The sequence below is a fragment of the Chelonoidis abingdonii genome, chromosome 5 (genome assembly GCF_003597395.2).
Source record: "Chelonoidis abingdonii isolate Lonesome George chromosome 5, CheloAbing_2.0, whole genome shotgun sequence".
Lineage (NCBI taxonomy): Eukaryota > Metazoa > Chordata > Testudines > Testudinidae > Chelonoidis > Chelonoidis abingdonii.
The window spans coordinates 33,257,401-33,271,422 of NC_133773.1; the positions used below are offsets into that span (position 1 = coordinate 33,257,401).

The following is a 14,022-nucleotide window of genomic DNA, read 5'->3' on the forward strand; positions in this document are numbered from 1 at the left end:
ACAGGCATACAGCACTAATAGCATCAAAGAAGTGTAACTGCATCTTTGCTTTGCATGCCAATGATACTGCAGGCCTGGCTTTCACATGGCAGCCATTAATTCATTGTACTTCAGTACATTTGCAAGAACTTTTTATTATCATATGAAGCCATGCAGGTGGAACGAGCACACCACCTGAAATAAAGGACTTTCTCACCCCTTGAAGGCACATTTGTTGTATGATGATCCAGGGGGCGAAATAGAGGTGGTTCACTGTGCCGATCAGTTGGGTTTGTATACAGGTGCTCAGCTTCACGAAGGGGGAAAAGGCATAATAATAGTCAAAAGGCCAAATCCCTGTAATGATGTATTACTTTATTATGTCAAAAACCATCAATGCAGACTCTACGAACTGCGTTAAAAAAAAAAAAAGAGACGTACCTTATGTTTGTAAACTGGTCCTGGAACAAAAGCATTCAGAAAACTAGTTGTGGAACACATGCTACTATATTTCTTTAATTTTATATAGAAAATCATCCTTTGTCTACTGTAATACATCACCTGTCACAGAAAACACTGCAAATATTTTATATTGCTAACACAAATCTGTGAGTCTTTAACTACTTGTGCTACATATCAATTCACTAAGTAGCAAACACATAACACATCTTAGGTCAGGGAAACAGCTACCACTATAGAACTAGTTGCAAATTTTTGAAGAGTATGTTTTGCAAAAAATGCTGGTCGTTTTACAACTAGCTTACAAAGCTGATAAAAAATTTTTAAAACTTTCAGCATTCCTTTAACTGTCTCCAGCTACCACCTATCTCAAACACTGACCCAAACTGCAAAATGAGGTTGAAAAACAAAAACTGAAGTGTGAAGGTCACAAAATAAGATTTTTACACAATGGGGAGGGCTCTGTTACTACTAGTACAAGGGTACTGCAATTTAGCTACCAACTCAATTTAACCTCCTAATAACACACTCATACAAAGGTGCCAGGCAACTGTAATTTAGTGTTGATGAACCGAAGCAGGAGTTAAAGGTTATACTCCAGTGCCCCTGGGAAGAGTGATTGACTTTCAGATGTAACCAGCCAGCTGAAGTTCAGCATCTTATGAGATTTCAGGTGATCCTTTACTTGGTTCACAAGAGGTAGATTAATATAGATTAAATATATTAAATATAATGGGTTCTGAATAGATTAAATATAAAGTCTAATAACAGCAGTAACACCTTGTATTCATATAGTTACTTTCATCCAGACAAATCCAAAAGTGGTTTATACCCTGGAGATATATATATTTTCTCTAGAGATGAGTGCATCAGACCGTCTATGCCAGCAACAATACACAATAATGCTTTTATTGTAGGACGGGAATTGACACACCGTCAATGGAAACACAAGGGGAATTGTTTTATTCAGGCATAAAGCAGTCACTCAAATTGCAATCTGATTAGGACACTGTGTTAATGATCCTAATCTTGTGATTTGAAAAATGCTGTGAACAGGGCTTCAGTTTACAATTCAACCAAAAGACATCAGGTAGGATTTTCTTAAGTGCCTAAGTGACTTAAAAGCACAAATCCCATTGTCCTCCTAAGTTACGTAGGCACTTTTGAAAACCCTACGCCTCACTTCCAGTAACAATGTGTCACTGGAACACTGGCTCAATACTGACTAAGAGACAAGATGGCCACCCACCAAACCATCTGCCATACTTCATATAGCACCCTGGGTTTCTGGGAGGTTTCTCAGGTCCAAAGCTGTTTTAGCTCAGGACATCAGAGCCTGAGGTAGTCTGTGTACCATACATAAGTTACTGTAAAGCTAATATATGTTACTGTGCATCTAAAACTGTACTGAACACTCTAGGTAAAGCTCTGAAGTGACCAAGACAGCATACTCATCAGAATAGTAAAATCACAGCATGCCATCCTTATGAGTGTTGGACCAGAGTGAAAAGTAAAGACAACACTAAAGAGGGAAAATAAGAGCAGAAGTAAGGGGCAACGCCACACGGCATTTATTTCCAAAGAAGTCTGTCAGGAAAGGATTAGCAAATCTGAAAAAAATATATTTTAAAAGAAAAATATATTTAGAGATCAGTGTGCCATAGAAGGATTAGTAAACATCAGGGGATATAATTCTGAACAGCAGCTTGGCTCTGATATTCTCAGTGTTTCCTACAACATCCCCATCTGCTTTTTCAGAAAAAAGGCTATACAGATTTTTCTATCATTTTAGACAACTGCAGAGGATGACTGAGACTGTGTATGACATATTACTTCATACATACACGCCTTAGTCTTCACAAGTTAATAGAAGTCCTGTATTATAATTGTGTGTAATGTTCTGTGCTATATAAATTGCTCTGCATTTTTGGAGATCAGTTACACCAATGGAAGAGTTAAAACTTCAGCTATGGTAATTTAGCAAGAAGGGAATAACATTGTTTTCAGCTTTTAATTATGAATTGTGTGGGGGTGTTCTAGGCAGTTTTGGGTTAACAACACTGCAGGAGAGAATATTTCAATTAAAAACATGTGCATTAAAATTTTTCAGTAAAATAAAAACTATTTCATTATCAAAACTTAAGCTTGGTGCCTAAATTCCCTCATTACCTCTGTAAAGGGCCAAGTGCTACATCTTTTGGACCTGATTCAGTAAAACACATAAGTATGTGCTTAACTTTAAGAAGTTTGTGACAAAACACACTCCTGTATTCACACCCTGTACACTATTCCAATAATCTTCAAAGTATGCCTTGTAAGATGTCATTTGAAAACTCATAATTTGCTGGTCAGTACTGTCCTGGTAAAATATGCGTGGCAACACTGTATGTGAAATTATAAGATTTCCCTGTATGATGTCAGGTCTGTGTCCTGAACAAAGGAATGCGTGCTCTGCTTATTTTGCATTTAAGCAGTAAACAGAGCCAACAAGCATGAAAAGAACACAAAGGAAGTTCAAATGGGTGCAAAACCCAGAAGGGAATATCCTTCCACATAGATTCTTTGGCTCTTTGCTCTCAACTAGAAATATTTTTCAAGCAGGGGACTGAAACTATAAAAAGAAGGGACAAAAAACCCATGCACCCCTCTCTCTGTCTATCACATTCACTGCACCTGAAGAGACAAAGCAATGGTTGGACTCTGGGGAAAAGGTCAGTAATCTGCTATGGTGACACACTTTGCTTGAATCTAATATAGTTCATTAAGTTAGGCACCAGTAAGCATGTTATCTCTATTTTTCTTGTAACTATTTCTGACTTCAATGTCTTATTACTTCTTCTCACTTAAAATCTCTTTGTAGTTAATGAACCCATTTTATTGTTTTATCTAATCAACTGTGTTCAAGATGAAGTGTCTGAGTAACTTCATTTGGGGCAACAAGTTGTGTGCATATTATTCCCTTAAAGGAATAATGGACTCAGTACATTGCACTGTCCAGGAGAGGATTGGGCAGTACAGAACATACATTTCTAGGGGGAAATCTGAGATTGGGAGTGCATTGGGGTAACCCTGTGGTAGTTTTTAAGGCTGATGAGAACCAAGGTGTGGCTGGCTGGTTGGCTGAAGCAGACACACAGACGGGAGTGTGTTCATGCTGGAGACGGTGAGCAGCAAGACATTTTAAAGGATAGCCCTGGTTACAGGGCAGGGGTGAGACAGCTACTCATCAGTCTGGATTGTACCCTGTATGTCACAGAGGTGCTAAATCCCATTAACTTCAATTCAATTTACCCACATACTTAAATGCTTTCCTGAACTGAGGACTTTACCTGTGAAAAATGTCAACTGAAATCACACAATGACTGCAGGACTTTAGAGAGATGGCCTCAAAATTTGGAAATTATAGAAATTTAAAACACCTTAAAAATAGGGTAAATTAGGTTGGGGGTGGGGAGAGAGAGAAAGTTCTATTCTACTTTTAATAGGTGTTGTCTAAATTGCTTCTCCTGCTTCAAAACACTAGTGATGCCAGTGACTCTGCATATTCAGATACCAGCATCAGAATAGCGTGGACGTAGTCTTGTAGACATCAAGGAAACACTTTGATTGATTACATATTTAATAAGTTTATGTTAATGGATTTAATAAGTAGCTTTGAAGCAGCTTAACTCAGCCCTGATACAGTATCCCTGAGGTGGCAACAGCTCAGTAAATATTTTGTTTATGAGGCCTTGTCCATTTTTAGGAAGCATAAGCATGGGATGTATGGGCGGGTAAGGAACTCTTTTGTACTTTTGTAAGTCAAAGAACAATGTTATGACCAGGAAGACAACAGGTGACAACAGTCAAGAGGTTGGCTGTTCACCTAACTACAAAGGAGTGAAATCATCTTGATAGAGTTTTCACCTCCTCTTATTCCCTCAATGTTGCTCATTGTGGAAAAGCACAGACTTGTGGATGTAACTAAGAAACAGTACCCTAAAAGGAGAACTCCAAAAGTGGACCAAGATTCATACTGACATCACCTAATCAGAATTGGACAATGCAGATTCCCTGATTCAGTCACAAGGTCACAACAGGAAGTCCAGTGGGACAATACTAGCCTGAGTTTCACTCACAAAAGACCAGGTAAAAAGGAAAAAGCGTGCTATTCTTGAGATTACCACAACACCGCTACTATGTCTGATAGTCATACTTTCCCTTCCAAGGAAAGCAGAGACAAAGACATTGCAGACTAGCCAGCTAACCCAAGAATCATGTCCGCTAGCATGATGGTACCTGAGCCAGAAGTCATTGCCTGTTCCGCAAACTGCGGTTTCTAACTAACTCTGAAGCTTCAAAGACTATAAGCTAAAGAACACACCCTTTGCCAGTGAAGATGTGTCCTAAGTGTGTGTTCTTTAGCTTATAGTCTTTGAAGCTTCAGAGTTAGTTAGAAACCGCAGTTTGCGGAACAGGCAATGACTTCTGGCTCAGGTACTATCATGCTACCACTGACACTTTAAAGTGCTGAACCTGCAATGCTCAGGGGTGTTTTTTTTCACACCCCTAGGCGAGAAAGTTGCAGCGCTGTAAAGTGCCCGTGTAGACATGCCCTTACTTTTCTAAGTACCCTTATTATTTCCATCTCCTTAACAGGACATTTGAACATCTGTGCAGGACGCCTGCCATGAAAAAAAATACTGTCCTAGCCTTTTTAGGTAGAGGTGTGTGTGTGAGGCTGAGACATTTTGTACCTCAGGGGAGCAGAGATTAAAAAGATTTAAAAAGTCATTTAATCATTTGTGTAGTGTCAGCTTTGTGATTTGATTACTTGTTGTGCCAATGCAATAACTTGACCAGTTCTTCTTCTTAAATTGCTCTCTTAGTAGTTAGATCAGTTTAACATTGTATTATTGTTAACTCCTTGATTTGACTATTTATAATATCAATATTCATCATATTGTTTATAACTTTAGAGAAGTGTAAGAAATTATCTAACTGAGCACTAACACACCAAATTAGTTTTCTCTGATCGACTGGTGATGAGGTATAAAGCAGCCTAAATTAAAGGGACTTTAATTAAATACCCACAGACCACTAGACTCAAGTGCTAAGAAAACCCTTATCATCATTACACGTTACATCTGTAAAAGACCTAGAAGATGAAGTCCATTATTCTGCAAGAGCAGGATATACAGTACATTCCCTTTATGAATGCTATACAGGTATACTCAGTTAATTGTTTACAAATAAGAAGAAAATTTAAGCCGCTATGCATAACATTATTTAATATTTTTAGGATAAAAATTATTCTGCAGTCTCATGTGTAGGCTTTTTTTATTATTTAATTAAAGATTTGTTTTCTTTTCTTACCTTGGTTGCAGGTTTTTCCAGTATACCCTGGGAGACATTTGCATTTGTTTGGTCCAATACATTCACCATGTTTGCATCTAGGCTGACATATAGCTGCAAATAGAACATATATTTTTGTTCTGATCTAATTAACAATAATATTTTACTTTAATGAAAGCAGCACATATACTATTAATACTTAGCCCCTGTACATCACTTCACATTTTAACCCCACATTGCTCACATAAAGTGTATTTTCAACAATAAAAACAAATAAATATCAGGAGACTGACCAGCACTGTAACAGGGCGAGGCGAGTGAGGCACTTGCCTCGGGCGCACAAAGCGGCAGAGGGAAAAAAAAAAGCCGCTGGCACGGCCCCACTTGCCCGCCCAACCTACCCCAGCACCTATCCTGGCCTCGACTTGCTCCTCGCCACCTTCCTAGCCCCAGAGAGTCCCTGTCTCCCCCTTGCAGCTCCATGCTGCCTCCCTGCAGGATCTGCTGCCGCAGGGTCCTGGTGCCCCCCATCTCAACTGCCAGGGCAGACTGACTCTGAGCTTCCCCTCTCAGACCCTTTCATTTTCCAATGAGACCCTCCACCAGCACAGGGGATCCCCCCGCCCGCAGTCACTGCTCCTACCCCATGTTGGGCAAGGAGGCAGCCCCATCCCTCACCCCTAGTGAGGCTACAGTCAGGGGCAACAGCAGGGGAGGAGGCACATGCAGCCCACCCTGGCACCCACCACGGAGGAGGGGAGGGAGCTTCCTGGACCTGAGAGGGGCCCTAGGAGCACATGCAGTGACAGTGGTGGGGGTGAGTGTGCTGCTGGGGAGGGGGCAGGAAAGGGAGGGCTCCTCCCCCAGAGCTTGCTGCTGCCGGCAGGGAAAGGGCTGGGGGGAGTCCTCCTCTCTGGCCCCTGTCCCAGAGCAGCCTGCCTGCATCCCAAACTCATCCCCAGCCCTGCCCCACCCCAGAGCCCACCACCCCAGTCAGAGCTTTCACCCCCCACACCGCACCCTCAATCCTCTGCTCTGAGCCCCTCCAGCACCCCAAACACCTTATCCCCAGTCCCAGCCAGAGCCCTCACCCTCCACACTCCTACTCTAGCCCTGAGCCCCTCCCACACCCCAAACCTCCCAGCCCCAGACAGAGCCCTTACCCATACTCTCGCCTTGAGCCCCTCCCACACTCCAAACCCCTCATCTTCAGCCACAACCCACAGAACTCACCCCTGCAGCCCATCCCTCTGCACCTCTCCCATCCCCAAACTCCCTCCCAGAGCCTGCACCCCAACCCCCTGCCCCAGCCTAAGGCCTGCACCCCAGACCTCCCTCACTCAAACTCCCTCCCAGAGCCTTGGGCAGGTGGAGTTTGGGCAGGGGTGGGCTCTGGGCACCACCAAAATTTCTACAAACCTGCAACCTCTGATCCTGCCCTGCAGACCTGAACTCCCAGCATTCTCAGGACACGTGCTAATCCCTAGTGGCCACTGCTGATATCCAGCACCTCCTCTCCCCTGTGAGTCCTTCTCTGGATTGGAACTGGACTGGAACCAAAGATCATCTTGGAAGCAACATTACCAGCCCAAGCAGTCAAAAATCATGAGTTAGACCCCCTAAAATCACAGACTCTACTGCCGCCGTTTCATTCATTCTTCGGCAGCAGGCCCTTCCCTCTGACAGGGACTGAGGGACCCGCCGCCGAAGAGCCGGCCCTGGGGGAGGGCGCAATTTTATATTCTTGCCTCAGGCACAAAAATACCTAGTTACAGCTCTGCCCTTCTGAAATTAAATACTACAGTATTGGACTGCTGTGGTGTTTTCCCTGTCACAGGGATGTTAAATTTAATTATATTATTGTCACTATTACCACGCAGTCCAGCTATATTCACCTCTTGAACCTGATCCTGTGCTCCACTTAGGACTGAATCAAGAATTGCCAATCCTTTTGTGGGTTACAGGACTAGCTGCTCCAAGAATCCATCATTTATGGTGTCAAGAAGCTTTATCTCTGCATCCCATCCTGATGTGACATGTACCCAGCCTCTCTAGTCTCCTTGAGCATTTCACAGTCACTATCACCATCCTGGCCAGGTGCTGGTAATAAATCCCTATGGCTATATTCTTATTAATAGAGTATGGAATAACTATCCATAGAGATTCAATAGTACAATTTGGTTTATTTAAGGTTTTTACTTCATTTGATTCTACTCTTTCACATATAGTGCCACTCCCCCACCAGCACAACCTGTTCTGTCCTTTTGATATATTTTGTACCCTGGTATTACTGTGTCTCATTGACTATTCTCATTCCACCAAGTTTCTGTAGTGCCTATTATATTAATATCATTTGATACGAGGCACTCTAGTTTACCCACCTTATTTAGACCTCTAGCATCTGTATATAAGCACTTAAAAAATTTGTCACTTTTCAGCTTTCTGTCATAACATGATGTAATTGAACAGGCCTTTTTTCTCCCCAGTTCCTAATAAATCTAAACCCCTGCTCCCTACACCCTTGTCTCAGCCACGCATTGAGACCCTGTAGTTCTGCCTGTCTAACTGGCCCTGCGCATGGAACTGGAAGCATTTCAGAGAACGCAACCATGGAGGTCTGGGACATCAGTCACTATACCTAAGGTCTTCATTAGCCTCATTAAAAACTGAGACAAGGTATTTGTTTAGGTGTTGGGCCATGCCCAGATTATCCCCATCCTCAGTGCTTACTGGTCCCACTTTTTCTTTGCTTGTTTTCTTCTTATTTATAGGGCTATAGAAGCTTATCTACACATATTTTTCCTTGCTGGGGATGCAGGCTTTAGATAGCTTCTACAGCTTCGACTTAAAGTAATTTCAAGCCTCCACCACATTCAGATTCTTGAGTTCTTCGGTCCAGTCCACTTCCCTAATTAATTCTCTTAATTTATTAAGGTTACCTCTTTTGAAATCAAGGACCCTTGTAGCAGATCTATTTTTGTTCATCCTTCCATTTAGTTTAAACGGAATTAACTCATAAATAATGCTACGTTTTAGTCAAGGGGTAATTTTAGTAAAAGTTACCAAACAAAAATTCACGGCCTATGACTTGTCCATGACTTATACTATCTACCCCGACTAAATCTTCAGGGGCAGGGGTGGCCTGTGGGCACCATGGGTGCGGGGGGGGCGGGGGTAGGAAGTGTGTGTGGCCCGAGACACCCACTGGTGCTGGGCAGGAGCAGCGGCACGTAGCCCAGGACCCCTGCTAGTGTTGGGGACGGACTGGCGGGACTGACATGTTCCCTACCTGGCTCTGCGCCTCCCCAGAAGCAACAACATACCCCTCCCTCTGTTCCTAGGTGAAGCTGTGGCCAGTGACCTCTGTGCTCTGGCTCCACACCGAGCACTGGCTCCACAGCTCCCATTGGCCAGGAACTGCAGCCAATGGGAGCAGCCAGGGGCAGGGCCCAGAGGCAGGGCCAGTGCACACAGAGGCCCCTGGCCACGCCTCCACCTAGGAGCCAAGGGATGTTGCCACTTCCAGGCAGCCCCCACTCCGAGGTAAGTGCCACCCAGAGCCTTCACTTCCTCCTGTGCGCCAACCCCCAGCTCTGAGTCCCCTCCCACACCTGCTGGGAGAGGAGGGCCTGGTGGCCCAAGTGTGCCCAAAAGTGGCCGGTGCGACTGGCCCAGAGGCTGTCCAAGCTACTCACTGGCCCCCAGGCCAGCCGCACCGGCTGCTGCAGAAGTCACGGAGGTCCCAAAAAGTCATGGAATCCATGACTTCCATGACAAACTCGCAGCCTTATTCATGATCACTTGAACCACTAGGATCCTCTTCAGCCTGAGGTCCAATGCCTGTATCTTAGCTCCTGGCAGATAGCATACTCTTCTGTTCTCCAAGTCAGCTCTGTCTGTTCTTCTTAATAGGGAGTCCCCAATCACGTAGACCTGTTTTTTCCTGGGGGTGATGTGATTTTCTGTCTGCCAATCCTTTCTTATTCTCCCTTGTAATCTTCTGCAAGTCATCCTGTATCCTCCTGGGGCTCTGAACTCTGGGCATATCCATCGGCTTCTCTCTTCTTACAGGACTAACCAATCTTCTCTTCTTCCTTGCTCTCCCCTCCTTCAGTTACAGCCTGCTGTGCTCCTCCTTCATTTTCCAACTCAGCAAACCTGTTCCTGAGCTCTATTTCTCCTTCACCAGCTGATCTGTTCCTCTGCCTGGTCACATGCTACCACTGACCACTTTCTTCACCCAGCAGTCTCCCCTCTGAGTTCTTCAGTGCAGCTTGCATCTGCAGGTCTTGACTTTTCCCTTCAGCCTCCTCTTGCCTTTGCTCCATCAACTGAGTTTCGAAGGGGGTTCGAGCAACCATAATTTCCACCTGCATCTTCAAACCTCAGATCTTCTCTATCAGGCTACACTTCATACAAAGCTCTTTTCAGGTGCCCGCTCTAGAATCACGTACATCCCACAGCTTCCACATCTGGTCATCTTCATTGTCTCTTCCATGACTTTGGTCACTACCACTGCTGCCCCTGTACCTGTCATTAGCCTTCCCGCCTAAATTCCTGTTAAGAGGTGTGAGGGGAGGGCGGGGCAAACACACCTCAAAACAAAACAAAACAAAAAACCACTGCACCCCCACCCCAAACTCTGCTTACAAACTCCCTTGTTCACAGCTCTGTTTGCTGCACCTTTACCACTAGCAGACTGTTTAGTTGCCTTTATAGGCCCACCCTACATCAGGGAAGACCCGCCCTCAATCAGGACTCTGCTGCTCTCACAGTACACTGCCCCCTACCAGCGTCTACAAACTGAACAAAGGGAGAAAAAAAAACATGCAAACCAGAAAACACACACCACACCCACAAAAACCTCACTCGCTGCCCCTAAAGACTAGGGACTAATGCCTCCTTTCTCCTCTAACAGAACCCCTACTCAGTCTCCCCTGTTTATAGCTCTGTTTGCTGCACCTGTGCCACTGATCCCATGCCATCTGATTAAAAGATCACCGAATTTGCAGTTTACACAATTGTGCCCACTAAAGCAATTTAGGGTAGAAAGAGTTTGTTCTACCTGCATCCATAAATCACAAGTAATGCTTGTACTCTACCACCTGGTTTGGTTTAAAATGAAGAAAGAAAAAAACCACCACCATTATCTGGCCTGTGACGTTTCTTCTCCATTCCAGAGAGGGCAATAAGACCTTGATCAACATTCTTTCAATTTAAGATTTGTTTCTGATACAGAACATTACACTTCATGGGTTTTCTGACAGATTGTAACTGATTTGCTGCCAGATCTGTCCCAAAGAGTATGTGAGTAGCAATGTTTTTTTTAGCTGTCACTTTATTTGAAAGGCATAGGGGTCACTGTTAGTAAAATGCAAGATGTTTTCCTCCAAAGAGTATCCAAAAGAATACAGTTATAGAAATAAGATTGTTCTGTAGTCTAGGACAGGGTGACCAGATAAGAAGTGTGAAAAATCCAGATACTTTTTCTTCCAGCGGCTGGAGGGGTTGGGTGGGGTATAGTTGCCTATAACAAGACAAAGCCCCTAATATTGAGATGTCTCTTCACGCTAGTCCAGGTCAACATCTTTTAACTAAATAGCTTTTTTCCTGTTTAAAAATGTTGTGATGTTATTGTTGTGATGATGTTGAAACATGTACACCAAATGAGAGAGAGAATATCATACCATCCGCGAACCAGCAAACCTTAAAGGAAGCATGCAGGGCCAGTGTAATCATTTAGGCGACCTAGGCAGTCGCCTAGGGTGCTAGGATTTTCTTTGGCAGCGACTGCGGCAGCTGGGTCTTTGGCCGCCCCAGTTGCCACCGGCATTTAGGCAGAGGGAGCTGGGGCAGCACGGGGAGGGCCGCCTGCAGCAAGTAAGGGGGGGGGGGGCAGCACGCAGCGAAACTCCCCGCCCCAGCTTACCCCTGCCCCGCCTCCTCCCTGAGCACACTGTGGCTTCATCACTTCTCCCGCCTCCCAGGCTTGCAGCACCAATCAGCGCAGGCACCGCAAGCCTGGGAGGCAGGAGAAGTGAAGCAGCAACGGGGTGCTCATGCTCGTGTGCGGAGCAGGGGTGAGCTGGGGCAGGGGGGTGCCTCAGGGCAGGGGCACGGGGCGGAGAGCGCAAGGTGGAAGTTTCGCCTAGGGCGCGAAACATCCTTGCACTGGCCCTGGAAGCATGATACATTCCTAAAGTGAATTCTCTAAAATTCCCAAGGCAATTATCTGCCTAGCCAATTTTTGTTTAAAGTGGTGCCTTACTAAGGGAACTGATGGAAAGTATGTTTTGATTAAAAAGAGTAGTTGAGACCTCATGGAAAAATAAAAAAATATTCTACTGAGAAACAATTCTGCTGCATCACATTTATTTTCGCATTTTGGTTCCCTTTTTATTTTATTTTTTTAATTAACAAGGACACTTGCATGAAAACAGGATCTTTGTTGCTTTATACTTCTACTTTCTAGTTGCTCACCATAACCATCTGTTTGTGATATCACAATCATTTTGTGTCAGTAACAAAGGGTAATAGTGATGAAGAAGCAAAAGGGCCTCTGGGATCAATCTTCCTTCCATTAGAATCAATGGGAAAAGTGACTTTAATGGGAGCAGGACTGGGTCAGTGCCTTCAGCTGAGCAATATGAGTGGACAACTGCTAAGCAACCAAGATCCCATTTTGATGTAAATTTTAATAGTAAAAGAAAGACATGATATACTATCAAGAGAAAATCTGCAAACAGGTTTTACATTAGATTTCAATGGATCTTGAACGAAGATTCATGCACCGAAGAAGGATATTTCTAGATAACATATCTTTTAAAAATATTAAGCACTATGGCCATATCCTTAGCTGGTGTAAGTTGTCAGACCTCCATTATTGGATCTCTTGACAATTTACACCAGCTCAGGATATGGCCCACCAGGATGACTCAAACGAATTCAGCAGAGTTACACTACTCTAAGTGAGAGATGAATCAGGCTTTTATCTTTGTTAAAACTCAAACATGAATATGTTTACATATTTTAGTGAAGGAATATTTGATTCTTTGTATTTGTCTACACGGGGACACTCAGGAAAGTTAATTCGATTGAATTTTTAAAGTGGATTAGTTCAATGGTTCTCAACCAGGGGTACATCAACTCATCTAGCTATTTGCCTAGTTTTACAACAGGCTACATAAAAAGCACCAAAGTCGGTATAAACTAAAATTTTGTATGGACAATGACTTCTTCATACTGATCTATGTACTATACATTGAAATGTAAGTACAATATTTACCGTATATTCCAATTGATTAATTTTATTATTATATAGTAAAAATGAGAAGGTAAGCAATTTCAGAAATAGCACGCAGTAACATTTTTATGTCTGATTTTCTAAGCAAGTAGTTTTTAAGTGAGGTGAAATTTGAGGGTTCGCAAGACTCCCAGAAGAGTACAGTAACCTGGAAAGTTTGGGAGCCACTGAATTAGCCAGCCTGCATTCTGAAGTGAATTAAGATAAACGGAATTAAGGCCACTTTAATTCTGGATGAGATAGCCAACACCGGGGCTTAATGCAGTTTAACTAATCTACTTTAAATTCACACCCTAAGTTTATTTGGATGAACTTTACTAATTATCCCTGTGTAGACAAGACCTTAGAGAAGAGGTCCTGTAACTTTATCATCCAATGCTGCCATTTTCATGTGGTTGTTTGCTTTGATCCTGCTTGAGAGGAAAGGAGGGTGAGGTAATATCTTTTACTGGAACAATTTCTGTTGATGAAAGAGAGAAGTTTTCAAGCCCCACAGAGCTCTTCTTCAGATTGGAAAGGTAATCAGAGTGATTACCTTTCACAGAAGTTGGTTGAATAAAAGACATTACCTCACCCACCTTGAGTCTCTCATATCCTGGAACCAACACAGCTACAACACTGCAAACAATAACAATGAAAGATATTGACAGGGGCGGTTCTAGACATTTCGCCGCCCGAAGCACGGCGTCATGCTGCGGGGAGTGCTCTGCCAGTCGCGCAGCTCCAGTGGACCTCCCGCAGACGCGCCTGCGGGAGGTCCACCAAAGCCATGGGACCAGCGGACCCTCCACAAGCATGCCACCGAAGGCATCCTGCCTGCCGCCCTCCCAGCGACCGGCAGAGCGCCCCCCTACGGCATGCCGCCCCAAACACACGCTTGGCGTGCTGGGGCCTGGAGCCGCCCCTGGATATTGATCTTGTCAGTCAACCAAACAGCTGATATTGCA

General features: G+C 43.9%; 1 protein-coding gene across 5 annotated transcripts in view; it reads right to left on the reverse strand.

Moving 5' to 3' along the window:
* NPNT (nephronectin) overlaps positions 1-14,022 on the reverse strand; it is a 77,176-nt gene that overhangs the window by 39,728 nt on the left and 23,426 nt on the right. For 3 of the 5 annotated variants that reach the window (XM_032794239.2, XM_032794237.2, XM_032794238.2), the window contains one exon: positions 5,794-5,886. In XM_032794239.2, the coding sequence (XP_032650130.1) occupies positions 5,794-5,886 (93 nt within the window). Of the gene's footprint in view, positions 1-196; positions 290-5,793; positions 5,887-14,022 lie in introns of all 5 variants that reach the window. The other 2 variants (XM_032794236.2, XM_032794235.2) reach the window with 1 other exon arrangement.